The 14,802-nt window shown below is 36.7% G+C and overlaps 1 protein-coding gene across 4 annotated transcripts in view; it reads left to right on the forward strand.

The window, feature by feature from the left end:
• Positions 1–14,802, forward strand: part of atxn2l (ataxin 2-like) — a 31,205-nt gene that overhangs the window by 1,192 nt on the left and 15,211 nt on the right. For all 4 annotated transcript variants that reach the window (XM_087242201.1, NM_212684.3, XM_087242203.1 and 1 more), the window contains 15 exon segments: positions 485–524; positions 605–661; positions 1,839–1,910; positions 4,700–4,877; positions 6,512–6,633; positions 6,724–6,815; positions 7,223–7,456; positions 7,558–7,913; positions 8,003–8,077; positions 10,244–10,354; positions 10,434–10,502; positions 10,590–10,654; positions 12,182–12,519; positions 13,235–13,304; positions 13,397–13,552. In XM_087242201.1, coding sequence (XP_087098327.1) covers positions 485–524; positions 605–661; positions 1,839–1,910; positions 4,700–4,877; positions 6,512–6,633; positions 6,724–6,815; positions 7,223–7,456; positions 7,558–7,913; positions 8,003–8,077; positions 10,244–10,354; positions 10,434–10,502; positions 10,590–10,654; positions 12,182–12,519; positions 13,235–13,304; positions 13,397–13,552 — 2,035 coding nt within the window.

Here is a 14,802-nt window from a genome sequence, read left to right on the forward strand (position 1 = left end):
CTGTCTGCGGCACGGCGTTTGCTTGTGTTGCTAACCCGCTTTGCGGTCTGACGTAAATAAAACACGCGCTTGACTGCTATTGTTTACACATTTGCATTAATACATCATATTTTGTCCTGATACGCAACGGGGTTCAACCCGACCGTCATTTTGTTACTCGTGTGTGGTTGTCCTTTTGTTTTCGACTCGCTCAGCGGTGTTGTAATTGTTGTTCATACATGTAACAGAGGAGCAATACCTGCAACACCGGTCTGTGTTTCACGTCTCTCTCAATATACGACACATTTGGGGGATTTCGTAAACATTTATTAGTTTATAAGTAAAATTAGTGTTTAATGTCTACATTTCTGATTGTTTTTTTCTGATAGTTTCCATGTTTTAGTAACCATTGAAATCATTGATTTGTTACAATACACATATATGTATGTTTTAAAGATTAATATGTTAATGTTGTGGTATTGGTTTGACTTTTTTTCCCTTTTAGAAACAGAAACTCCGTGAAGACTCCTTCACAGTCACCACCTGTACGTAATTTCCTTTGTGTATCTTGCATTTTCAAATATTTAAATATTTCGACCACTAAAATAACTTGTTATATTTGTAGGTGTTTGAAGGTGTGTACAACAACTCCCGGATGCTCCATTTTCTCACAGCCGTCGTGGTGAGTTTTTGTATAAAAATATAAATTATATATTTGATAGACAACACACTACTTGACAAAAGTCTTGTCGTCTATCTCAGTTGTACGAGCGTCGAGTAATAACTTGACTTCTAGTGACTTCTAGTGGGAAAAGTGGCAGAAGGTAGATTTTTCCAATGAATCATCTGTTGAACTGCATCCCAATCATCACAAGCACTGCAGAATACATATTGGAACCTGCATGGGCAGTTTGGTGAACAAAAAAAAATCATGGTTTGGGGTTACATTCAGTATGGGGGTGTGCGAGAGATCTGCAGAGCGGATGGCAACATCAACAGCTTGAGGTATCAAGACATTTGTGCTGCCCATTACATTACAAACCACAGGAGAGGGCAAATTCTTCAGCAGCATAGCGCTTATTCTCATACTTTAGCCTCCACATCAAAGTTCCTGAAAGCAAAGAAGGTCAAGGTGCTCCTGAGTTTGGCCTGCCCAGTGACAAGATATGAACATTATTGAGCATGTCTAGGGTCAAATGAAGGAGGAGGCACTGAAGATGATTCCAAAATATCTTGATGAACTCTGGGAGTCCTGCAAGAACACTTTCTTTGCCATTCCAGATGACAATTAATAAATGATTTGAGTCATTGCAGAGATGTATGGATGCAGTCCTCCAAGCTCATGGAAGTCATACACAATATTCATTCTTTTCCACTGAAGCATAACTATTCTATACTGTACATTATTCAAGTCGAGTGACAAGACATTTGTCTAAGCAAAGTCAGACTGTACTGTCCTAATTAAATAATTAAAAATCAAGGCATTATCATTTTTTATTTGGGTAAAATAACCGTAATCTAGAGGCCTTTGCCTTCATATAAGCCTGATTCCAAATGATCGAGAGGTCAAGTTATTATTTGTTTTTTCTAAAACTTGGATAGGCAATAACACATTTGTCAGGCAAGTTGTCAAAAGTTGTCAACTTTTTTTTCAAATTATTTTTACTATAAGGCCCCTATTCTCCATAAAATAGATGTCAAACTTGCCATCAAACTTGTTGGGCAGAATTTGTAAGAGTAGAAAACCCACATTCAGTGTTTTTATTCAGTGCAATCTTGTTTTTGTGTGTGCTTTGGAATGTTTTAACTTGAGGCAAAAACGTGCAAATGCTCATATGTATGAATTTCTTTTTCCTCAGGGCTCCAGATGCGATGTTATGGTGAAGAACGGCAGCTTGTATGAGGGAATCTTTAAGACGTTAAGCTCACGTGTAAGTCTGTCCTATAAAATTTGGAAACATCAACCTGTATTGCAAATGCAATCTCAAGTGCAAAATACATCATGAGCAAGATTTTTATAAATTTTACCTTTGGCTGAAATCTTTTTGTGGCCTGACAGATTTGACCAATAAATTGCACACCCGATACCCAAACTGGGCTGAGGTGCAGGCCACAAAAACAATAAAAAGTGGATGCCCTCACAATGCTAAGCCTGATTTATAGTTTTGCCTGGCACCGCGTTGCAGACCTCCACTGACTGCAATCGCACCTCACGAAATGGACGAGGCTTTTAAACTTGATGCATTTGTTGTTGTGTTATTTTTTTTTTAAATGACAGAGAGTGGTCAAAAGAAACCCACCGTGAAATCAGACAGATAAACAGAAGTAGAAAGTTTCCAGAACTACGTCATATCATTAATATTACCGAAAAAAAATTGTTGTTTTTCTTATCTTTATAAATAATTTTAATGATAATAAAGTAAAGATTTATAACCATTCAAGATTTTTTTTAAATCAAACTTTGATGCATCACTTGATTTTGTTCATCGCTTGAACAGTTTTACTTATTAAAGTTTATTAAAATATTAATGACAACAGAACATGCGTTGCTCTACAAATATATTTTTTATTATAGCAAGTATAAATGCAAAAAAAAAGTTTACTTGCTGAAAAATACTCAAATCTAAAAATGTTTTTTAGATTTAGGCCACTCCACATATGACACATTACTCTCTGGTTAGTTTCTGTCCTCTACTTGTATGCTAAAAAGGCAATAATAGTCCAATGTTCCTGCCCATTATCACCAATAAAGCCTAGAAAAACAGGGCATCAATTTATCGTAAACCGTAAATTTAGCTTCAAACACTCCTTTTCAGCTGTCAAAGAAATAATTTGTTTTTTAATTGCAGTTTTGTAGCTATTAAATAGTTTTAAATTTAAAATTGCAATATATACATCAGCGTTAAACCTATAAATGGTGGAAAAACATGTTTCTGTAATTGTGTACCTGGGTCTCCACTTTTACCATGGCCTCTTTTGGCTTTAACAAACTTATCCCTCAGGTTTTTCCAAACATTTTAAAAAAACTTTCCTCCTCTTCCACGGCTGTATTTATTATTACATTATCTGGTTTTTCTATGATCACGCATGGACGGATTATAAAGGTGTCTGTACAGGTGTACCTGTTTCAGACAAAATCTCTTCAAAGTCATTCATATTCAACTCAAATTAATCACGTCGGCGTGCAAACAGTTTGCTCGAGTCTAAAAATGTTGTGTGTTCCGCCAGCTGAAATCATATCACGCGCACACAAAGCGAACCTCCTCAAACACAGAAATGATGTCACATTTCCCGCTCACACTCACGCAAACTAGCGAACGTGTCGAGTGTAAACCAGGCTTTAAAGATGCAGCTTTTTATTAACAAAACTTAATTTAAACTTTTTGGGGCTTTCATTTGAGTGTATGAACTAGGAAAGGCCGCTAACAATTATAGTCAGAAAACTGAAGATGCTAGAGGAACATGGCTAAAAAATATGAGCTAAAAAGGTTGTCCACTAGGGCTGCACAATATATGGTTTGAGCATCGATATTTCAATCTGTGCAATCCCAATTGTCACATCACAAAGATGGGCAATGTTGAATATGAATTACAATTGACCAGTAGCTAAAGAAATTGCATTTAATTATTGTATTTATGTGGAATTAATTTGATTTATGCAAAAATTTGCCCTTTTGGGATTCTGAGGTGTGCCCGGAAAACGCAACTATCCGCTTGTTAAGTCGTGACATGAAATACTGTTTCCGGGTTCAAACTGCTACTCATTTGAATTGAGAAAATATTCATTATGTTGTTTATGCGCTTTGTCAACGTTTAATTATTACCATTTGATCTCCCCATACAGTGTGATATGGTGCTTCGCGTGACGTCACATTTAAGCGGATAAACAATCTTGCTTGTGCAAAAGACATGATGGGAATGGCACCTTATTGAGGTGTTTAGCAGTGCATATCGCTGATTAGAAATTGAGTTTTGATAGACCTGCAGTTGAAACGATCCGATTTTGGTTTTTGGCTAATGCTAGGTTCAGACTATGATTTTAGCCCTGAATATGACTCCCCAACAGGTTTTGAGAAATTTCTGACAAATGCCTGAAATCACATGGAAATCAGTGGTCATTCACATATGTAACAATCACTCTGTGTGAACTTTCAAAGATGCGATCTAAGAGAATATGCGATTGAGACACCAACACCCATCAGATATTTGGCCTGCTTAATATCTACGCCTGTAGGCGATTCAAAATGTGAATGAAATGTTTTCTGATTGAAAATAACATCAGTGATTACCTACAATCAATTACCTACAATCAAGTACATTTTCTACCCCACTAAAGGCTTCTTTCTCATTATGTAGTCAGTAACAAAAGATATACTACATGACATCACGTTATTCCATGTAGTTTGTGGACCAAGACAAAGTTATCTGGGATTCTTCCTATTGTAGAGTCATGCAATGTGAATCACTCTGTCGTCGATCCATCTTGCAGTGTAAACACAGCAGTGACGAAACACTACCCTAGATAGTCATGCTGTGTAAAAACATCTGAGACTATTTTGAAAATCGTGCAGTCTGAAGTACATGCATGAGTACATGCAGAATTTTTGGTTTTGGTCGAGATGTTTTATTTTGTTAAATATCCCTAGTGCGCACATCTGTTTGACTAAATTATAAATTATATGATGAGACCTCACACATGCTTTCTCGTCTGTGTCTTTAGTGTGAGCTGGCAGTGGATGCTGTGCACAAGGTGAAGAATGAGGAAGGAGATGGAGGCGGTGGAGGCGGCACAGCTGTCCATCCCAGGAAAGAAGAGATCACAGACACCATGATCTTTGGCCCTAGTGACCTTGTCACTATGATCTGCAGAGACGTAGACCTCAACTACGCTACCCGAGGTGTGTGTGTGTGTGTGTGTGTGTGTGTGTGTGTGTGTGTGTGCGCGTGCGCGTGTGCGCGTGCGCGTGTGCGCGTGCGCGTGTGCGCGTGCGTGCGTGCGTGCGTGCGACTAGAAGAAGTAAAGTTGAAGTCTAAATAATTAGCCATCCTATGAATTTTTTTTTAAACTATTTTTCAAATGATGTTGCAAGGATTTTTTTCACAGTATTTTCTACAATATTTTTTCTTTAAAGAAAGTCTTATTTGTTTTATTTTGGCTTGAATAAAAGCAGTGTTACATTTTTTAAACTATTTAAGAACAATATTATTAACCCCCATATGCAATATTTGTTTTGATTGTCCACAGAACAAACCATCATTATACAATAATTTGCCTGATTACACTTCCTTGCCCAATTAACCTAATTAAATTATTAAATGTTACTTTAAGTTGAAAACTAGTGTCTTGAAAAATATCTAGTAAAATATTATATACTGTCATCATGACAAAGATAAACTAAATCCGTTATTAGAAATGAGTTATTAAAACTATTATGTTTAGAAATTTGTTTCAAAATCTTTGTTAAACTCTGTGTGGCATTGTAACAGAGAGAAATGAACTACAGAGAAACTTTTATGATCTAGTCTTCTTCTGGATCCCAGGACATGTCAGCCTTAAAAACAGGAAGAATGAAGAAGTGCCAAATCCCACCTTCAGATTTAAAGCTTCTAATAAAAAGCTATATTCTTAACAAATCACAAGTCGAATGAGATATAATAAACTTTTTAAAGTCCAGCCAGAAGTATGGAGAAAATTCTCAAGATGATTCGGACATTCCATATTAGACACTCAAGACTTACTCATGAATATTTACTCGAAGAAGAAGTTTCCCCCAAAGTGTCTGTATTCAACAGAAACCAAACTGTTAAACATGTACTCTTAATATGCCCAGCCACTATTTTTGTTATCAGAAGTTATCTGGAGAAACTTTAAAGGAAATATTTTTAAACATAAATGGCATATTTTTTATTAAAAGTAAACCTTTTAAAGCTGTTTTAGATATTTTATCTATTATGTATTATGGATGTCTTAATTGTTAGATTTTCTTTGCTACTACGGAAAAGCAATATTTATAAAATGCTGTATATTTGATCCGGTTTTGCCATGAAATAGCCAGAGAGTCTGATATGTTACTGTTACACCTGGCTCAAAGATGTGACATTAAGGGAGACGACACGGCGAAATAAAGTTAAAAATCATATTTATTTTAACATAATTGAAAATAACAATCAAAACATCCCTATCAGTATGTTTAATCAGTGTGAAAAGCAAGTGAATGGCTGCAAAACAAACATAAAGCCCGGATTGGAGCACAGCTCTGGCCAACTGGCCAAACAGTAAATGAACAGCAGCCCAGACAAACTCTCTTACTGTGTTTAAATAAGGGCGCTGACGAGCGTCATGTGCGCTAAAGGCATTCCCCAACCTAGAACAGACATAAAACACAATCCTAACACCACAACGCAATCCTAACTCAACAAATTCAAAAGTCTCACTCTTGTAACAGATTATTTATTACTATGGTTATTATTATATTATGATGATGATGATGATGATTTACCTATTTTAAGTGATTTTTGTGTGTGTTTTCAGACACTTTCACAGACTCTGCAATTGGCTCATCAAGATTAAACGGTGACCACAGAGAGAAGGTCCTCCAGAGGTGGGATGGAGGCGACAGCAATGGAGAGAACTTTGACTTAGATGCAGACACAGTGAGTTTCACGCATTCTTTGTAAACACAGCAGTAATTGGTCACAATGGATGTTTCACATGCCTTTTGCATTTCTTTTTCTCCATCTCAGGCTAATGGTTGGGATGCCAGTGAGATGTTCCGCTTTAATGAGGAGACCTATGGGGTGAAGTCCACCTATGACTCCAGTCTCTCCATGTACACGTATGTTGATCATTTTGTTCATTTTTAGATGTTTTTTTTCAGGGTGGCTGACCTTGTCGTGATCATGGTGGTTTTTAGATTTGATCAAAAAGATTTTAATACCTTTTCAGATAGTTCATTAGGCATCTTAAATATAAAGAACTGAATCCAAGAATCTATTTGACTCAAGACTCTAATAGATCTTTATTAGTATTGGTATTTGTATTTTTTATTATGCTTTAGAAACTTTTATGATTGTAAACATTGTATTGAATATATATTACTACTGTTTCCATGAATCTAACCAGGGCTGCCAAAATGCCGCTGAAACATGCAAACAAACATAACATTTTTTTTTTTTTTGAGTTTTAATTTTTGTTTAACTCTCGCTGAACTTTTCATCATATTCTATTGTCTTTCTCTCATAGGGTTCCTCTGGAGCGGGGAAGCTCTGAGGGCTTCAGGCAGCGAGAAGCTCGAGCCGCCCGATTGGCCAATGAGATCGAGGCTAGTTCACAGTATCGCCACAGAGTGGCGCTGGAGAATGATGAGGGAAGAACTGATGAAGACAAATTCAGTGCAGTGGTTCGAGACCGGGAGCGTGAAGCAGCAGAAAGAGAAAGGGGAAGAGATAGCCCTGGGTTCTCCAGTGCTGGGAGCAGGTTTGACACTCATTTATTCATTTAATTTCTAGCTGCAATATGATATAGTCTTTCTCTTTACTTCTGGTTGTTGATGTCTGTTTATCTTTGTTTTATTTTAGGGAGGGCAAATACATTCCTCCCCAGAGAGCAAGGGAGCGAGAGATGGGAGTTTCTGGCAGGGGTGAAAGAGGTGGGGCTGTGTCCACCCTGCCTAATCGAACAAATCGACCCGGACCATCAAGCTCCTCCCCTAGACCCCTCCCCTCTGCTAACAGCCAGGCCCTTCCTCCCACTGATAGGAACAGCTCTCTGTCAGTCAGAGGAGGATTCTCTACACACCAATCACAGAGCAGCACGCCAACACAGTCCCGGCCCTCAGAGCCGGGTCACTCCAGCCCTCCTTCCCCCCACACACTCTCACATTCACTCTCACACCCTCAGTCCCTCTCAGATGTGGCCCGGCCTGTCAATGGAGGTAAATTGCGTCTACGATTTGATGTTATTTAGATTATTATGCTGAATTCCATTTTGTGTGTTACTAATGAACATGTTGATCTTTTACAGTTTCACCCAAGTCTCAAAGGACTGGACAGACTAACAGAAACATGCGTACCTCAAACTCCCACTCCTCCCCTACAGGTAAACCAAACAGATCTTCTGTACCCACACTAGGTCTTTTGCAATGTGATCACGGTTTTTAATCATGCTTATTTGTCCTCCGTAATGGTAGCTGACTTTGTAATTTTTGCTACTTTACCATCTGGCTTATAAGTAAGGAATAAAGTACATTTTGGAGGCTATCATCACAGAATAACACCTGACAGGCTTATCTGAGCTTTAAAAAAACTGCCTGGAAGTACTTTATCCCACTTTATATATGCATTCTTGCCACAGAATGTAAAAATTAGACTCAAAACATTTGTTCTAGGCCATAATAGTTTCATTCTTTAAAGCAAAGCTGACAAACAAAACCAGCTGAATGGAGCTGATTGAGCATATACACTAACCTACAAATCTTTCAGTCACAGAGTCAAAACGTCTTGACGGATGAGGATATAAATATTCAAGTGAACTCATTCCCTGACTGTCAGGATGAATCAAAGTACCAGGAATAATATAATTTGAAAGATCGCTATCACCAAATTGAATCAAGTATTTCAGACAGCTGTGTAATTACGAATGTTAAAGAGCCCCTATTTTGCATTATAAAGGGTCATATTTTGGTTTTAGGGGTCTCCAACAACAAACTGACATGCATGCAAAGTCAAAAACACTTTCATTATCTTAAAATATGCATTTATTTTTACCTAATTATCCCAACGACTCCCATATGATTCGTTTCTCGATTCATTTGTTCCCAAACCCCTCCTTTGCATGATGCTAATCTGTGCTGATTTGTTCGATGACCCAGTCTGTTGTGATTGTTTGACTGGGTTCAGCGCGAGACGGTGTGAAACGCCCACCATGGCTAAGAAATAGAGTATGTGAGAGCCCAATGCAGGAATGCAACAAAGCAATGCGTTAAAAAACCAGCATATTACTCTACTCTTAACACTAACTTCAAATAATAACAGCGACACACATTCAGCATTAATCCACACAGTGACAAAAGCTGAACTATTTTGAAAATTGACCACGCTGCTAATGTGAGGAACAGATGATGGCGGCCTTAGCAAAGATGACAGCAGAGGATCGTGAGTTCAGAAGTGCATTTAAATCGGTAAAGGAAGAACCACACGTCATGTTTTCAACATGGGTTTGGTTGCAATATGTAAATAGCCTAACACTGATTTAACCTGAGAGATGCATAGAAGCACTGATCTATAATAGATAAGTAATTACAGGCCATGTGATGTTACAATACAACAAAAATACATATTTTGCAAACATGTTACGATCCAAAGGAAGAAGAAACTGGTCCCATACATAATAAATATATTCGCCTACTCTGCTGCTCCTTCCTTTAATAACAAACGGCTGGTATTGCTAAGGAGGATATTGTATAAATAATTAGAAAAATGACAGGAACAAACACAACACTAGGTTGGCTATACAGTAGCATTGTAGTGAAAACCCTTTAATACCCGCAAGCGAATCTCCATCTGTCAGTGATTGTCATCTTCATGTCATGATCAGTCCTGTGGTCCCTTGAGCTCCACCAGTGTCTAAATGAAAAGGCAAGTTCACGTTTAACCGGACCCGGTACTACATTTTTGTTGATGTATTGTCGTCGACGTGTTCAGGCAAAAGATCTGAACTGAACACGATTAATTTATTCTTCTCTGAGTCGATTATTTCTTTAAAGAATCAATAGTTTTGAACGCTGAGCACTTTCAGATTTAAACCTCAGCTGGATGTTTTTATTCACTTGATGCTGTGTTACACAATGCATGGAAGCTCATTTTCAAAAACCCATAATATGGGCTCTTTAATGGATTGGTGAAGTTACAAATATAGAAATGAAGGGAATAAGGAAAAGGTGTTTTCTTTTCAGATCTTGTTGATTGCTCGTCATATTTTATAAGTACTGACACATATTTTTCACCTGCACTAATAAAACTTTTTCAATCACTTCACATATCCAAATTTAGCGAACCACAGTCCTTTGTTAGGTTTTTTTTTTTTTTAGGTTTTAAAGTAATCTTCAATTTAATTAGATTAAATGCTTATTTTAGGTTTTAATATTAAAACAGGCCAAGCATACTGTAGAAATACTAACTTTTTAAATTTGGTAAATATTGCTTTATAATTTTTTTTTTTCCTAATTTAACACATTGCTAATTTTTTTTTCTTCTCTCCATGCAGTCTCTCGCTCCCCTAAGCCAGATGCTCCTCCTCAGGACCCTCTTCTGACTGGATCTTATTTGGACACCTCATCCAAACCTGTTGGCCCCACTCCTCTGTTCCCTGTAGATGGTAAAATGTTGTCATAAATCTGATTTAAGACACTGTCCAGTTGTCGGTGCGTCTTAACTCCTTTTCATTTTCACCACAGTAAATGAGATCCTGTCCAAGGAAAGGATGGAGAGTCCAGTTAGTCCACAGGAGGGCAAGAGCAACAAAAGTAATGCTAGTATTGTGTTGCTATCTCCAATTTCATTGCATCCTCTTGATATTTAGCTAATGAATGTTCTTCTATTTATTGTAACAGTACCTTCGGTCCAGCAGAGATCACAAATCTCTGAGGAGCTTCGCAAGTTTGGTAATACTTTTAGGGTGAGTGTGCACGAATGTAATCTGCATCTAGGTTGTTTTCAATCACGTGGTTCTGGTGACTCGCGAAATTCAGATGGAGGGCAGGAAGGACAAAAACAGAGTGGGAGATGCAGGACAGTCTTTTTGCGATTTTATTTATTTATTTTTATTTTTTTTGCGATGAAATTTCTACTAAACTTAAATATATTTAGCTGTTACTTTGAACATACTATAGTGTTTGGAAGCATACTTAAGATTTTTACTTGAATTAAACTGTTGTAGTAATTATATTGTTGCTGTGGTACATCACAACTGTAGTAATAAACAAATTATTCAATAGGCTTCAGTTTGTATAATTATACACCATCACATTGCACCAGAGTTTACTCTAACGTTAAAGTATTTACTATAGTTTCAGTTTAAAATGCTACAGTATTCGGGAGAATTCATTAACAAAGAGTTGTGCACATTATACACTTTACTATGTGGTTTAAAAACATGTTCATTATAAATTACTATAGTTTTTTTCCCCCCTGCTGATATCTTCGACATCACGTAATAACAGATGAAAGCATACAAAACTGTGGACACATAGTCTACATTATTATTAGTTTATTTTTCCAAGAGAGGGGGGGGTGCTTTTCAATAGTAACAGTCTAGTTTTGTCGCAAAGGTTATATTCTCCTGGATTTTGTAGCTTGGTGGTGTTTGTATGTGATTTTTATATAACACATTACCATATAATACACATAGTTAGGCCTGTATATCATCTTTATTGGTGCTGTCAAATGAATTATCTCGTTCAAAAAAATTTGTACCCATAGATGTACTAAAAATTGTTTATTACATTGCCCCTTTTCTGTTTTTCAGCCAGTTTCTTCAACTTTTCCTCCCTTTACAAGCAAAAGCTTTTGGTAGTCCATAAAAGCTGTTCGGCATTTCTTATCTAGAGTTAAACAATAATAAACAACATAAAACGAACATTTTGATGTTCTGATAGCGATTCCTATGCAGAAGAATCACTTTCTGCCCACCATCTGAGTCTCACACGTCATCAGTGTCGTCATGTGAAAACAACTTGTATTACATTGATCAAGTGACCTACCTGTTGCATTCTTTCTTTACTACCTTTCACAAATCCTCCCCTGTTTTTTGCTATACTATTCTATAATATAGTAGTGTTTTAACAAATAGCATCTGATATAATGTGATAAAGTATTTTCAATATGTTTTTCAATGTATTTAAAGTATTTGGATAAGTGCTTAAATTTGACTTTGTAAAGAACCCTGATGTTAATGAGTCTGTGGACACACTCCATCTCCTCCTTAGCCTGATGGCATAGTAAAGTACCTGTTGTTAGCACACTTTAAAAACTTATAAACTCAATATGAACAATGTTCAAACATGTTTGCATTGTAGTCGCTTTTGTTTGTATATAGGCGAGATTAGCTTGTTTCAGAATGTGAACTATGTTGCTAAGTCTGAGCGTTTTTCCTTATTTGTGAAATTTATTTATTTTTTTTTAATTATTAATATTTATTTTTTAGCTTCAGCAAAACCCCAAAACTTTGCCCACTGAATCTACTCAAGCAAACCCTGCCCACAACACACAGACTGACCCCGCCGCTCCCACAGAAGCAAAACCCGCCCCGCCCACAACCCCGAACACAGAGCTTTCAGCAGAGGAGCGAAGTAGAGAGACTAATCCAGAAGGGCCGGTGACCTCCACCCCTCCACCGGCCACATCCATCTCTGCACCGTCTGGGATTGGCATGCAAAATCCACCTGCAGAAGGGCAGACGGCGGGGGCGCCCCAACCTGCAAGGACCCCAGGCAGTGAGGATGGCAAACCAGAGGCCCCTGAGAGATCTGAGGGCATGACCGAGTGAGTAGAACATGTCAGACTGTTCAGCTTTTAATCAAGTACTTTTGTGACCAATACTAGTAATCTTATTTTTTATTATTTTTAATTTATTACATTTATTTATTTTAAAATTGTTTATATATTTTTTATATTTAACTCTTTTATTTATTAAATTTGTTTATTTTTTTACATTTATTTCTATTTAATTATATTTTACATATATTTCTGTTGCTTGTGTTATTTATTTAAAAAATTTATTCATTTATATTTAATTTTATTTATTTTAAAAATGTATTTATATTATTTTTTACATTTTATTTCTATTGTGACTTATTTATTTTTTGAATCATTTATTTTTTTTAAATGTATTTATTAATTTTTATCATTTGTTTTATATTACATTTATTTGTTTGCTTTTAACATTTATTTTTACAGTTTATTTTTAGCATATTCTATTTATTTTCTTCATTGTTTATTTTTATTTCCATGGCTTTTTATGAATGCAGATTTATGGCTGATTCATTTATTTAATTTTTAAAAAGAAACGAGGAAAACCCATTTCAGACAATTGTTATTGATGCTTTAACACTTATCATTGTGTACATATGAAAAGATTTCAATCCAGTTTGTATGCAAGTCTGGTCTGATTTGTCTGATTTCGAACTAGTCAATCAGTGAATTTCTTTGAGTAATTAAATGTGTTGGTAATAGCAGCTCATGATGTTTTCTAATACAGTCAGGTGAAGAAATCCACACTCAATCCCAACGCCAAAGAATTCAACCCCACCAAGGCTCCTCTTAGCATGGTGAGAGCATTACTTTCTGCTGTTTTTGATGTCCTCTGCGAAGCTTTTGAAGAGTTGATGTGCCAATCTGATTTGTCATGTCATTTCTGCAGGTGAAGCCCTCGGCGACTCCCACACCACCACGACCAACCCCACCCAGTCCTACAGTCGTGCTGCAGACCCAACCAGGCCAGGGAGCCGTTTATAACCCCCAGTACCTGAGCTACGTCTCCCAGGTACCCATCCAGATTCAAGGCCACTCTGTGCAGGTCTGTATTCCTAATGCGATTGATTGTTTTGGGGGAAAACTTGGAGACTTTGTGTGTATATAGGGCTGGGTGATTAATTTAATAACGATAATTATCACAATATATATTTCTTTGATAAAACGATAATGACCGTTAGATAGGTGTTCGATAATATTTACGTACTATGCATAACGCTGCGCAGGCATTTTGCTGCCTGCCCTTCTGGGTACTGCACGCAGTACAAATTTACAGCCATACAGTGTTAGTTGCACTTGGAGGAGTAGGAATAAATCAGGTAAAAAAGGTCACAGACATTGTTGACAAGAAACGTCACTAAACATCAGTAGTCTGGAGCTACTTAGTTTTTTGCAATCTGACACAAAACAGAGCAACGAGCACTGCAAACTGCGCAGACGACTCGTGCCATCAAAAGCAGGCAACACCACAAACCTGTTTCATCATTTAAAACAATACCACCCTTATGAAGATAAGAAATTACAGACCCAAACCTGCTTTGGTAAACCAGCGCAACTACCCAGCAGAGTTTTGTCATCATTTTCTAAAGCCGTGCCTTATGTGAAAAAACCTCAAACACATCTCAATGCACACTTAATGCTCTCTGTAAACTACGAGCTGCGTTATTTAAGGGCACTTGTTACCACATTGATAGGAACTTTTTTTATGTCAATCTTATGTTTTCTTTTAAGTATTAAGATTTTTTTTTTAAATCTGTAATATCACTATTGTCCCTTAGATGATTAAAAAACAGCCTTTTTTTACTGGACATAATCACAGAGGAGAAATCAGATGCTCAAGACATAATCTTCAAAATAATGACATTAAAAATGCAGCAAGTTTGCAATGACAGACGTTTACAACAGCAGTGGATCATTAATTAAATCCTTATTTTCCACGAAGTGAAGCATTATCCACCCGCACAGTTGTTAAAGATGGGCACAAATTAAAAATATATACACTATATATTTTTCTTTGAAAAAAATTTTTGCAATGTATTTCGTTATGTATAATGTGTAAATTAGTGTATTTTTTTTGTTGATAATTTATCTACAACATAAACAAGAAGAATGAATAACATATGAGGTGAAGCGCTTCAAAACCAATCTGCTATGGGATATGCTCTAGTGCTTCAAAACAGTCCATTAAACTGTTTTCACGGGTTCAGTTTAATTGATTAACGAAGCGCGGTTTGAGCAGCATCAGCTCTACAGTCTTTATAAACTATTTGTAGCACTGATAGTTTTTCTTAACTC

This window comes from Danio rerio, chromosome 3, assembly GCF_052040795.2.
Source record: "Danio rerio strain M-AB ecotype USA chromosome 3, GRCz13ab, whole genome shotgun sequence".
Classification (NCBI taxonomy): Eukaryota; Metazoa; Chordata; class Actinopteri; order Cypriniformes; family Danionidae; genus Danio; species Danio rerio.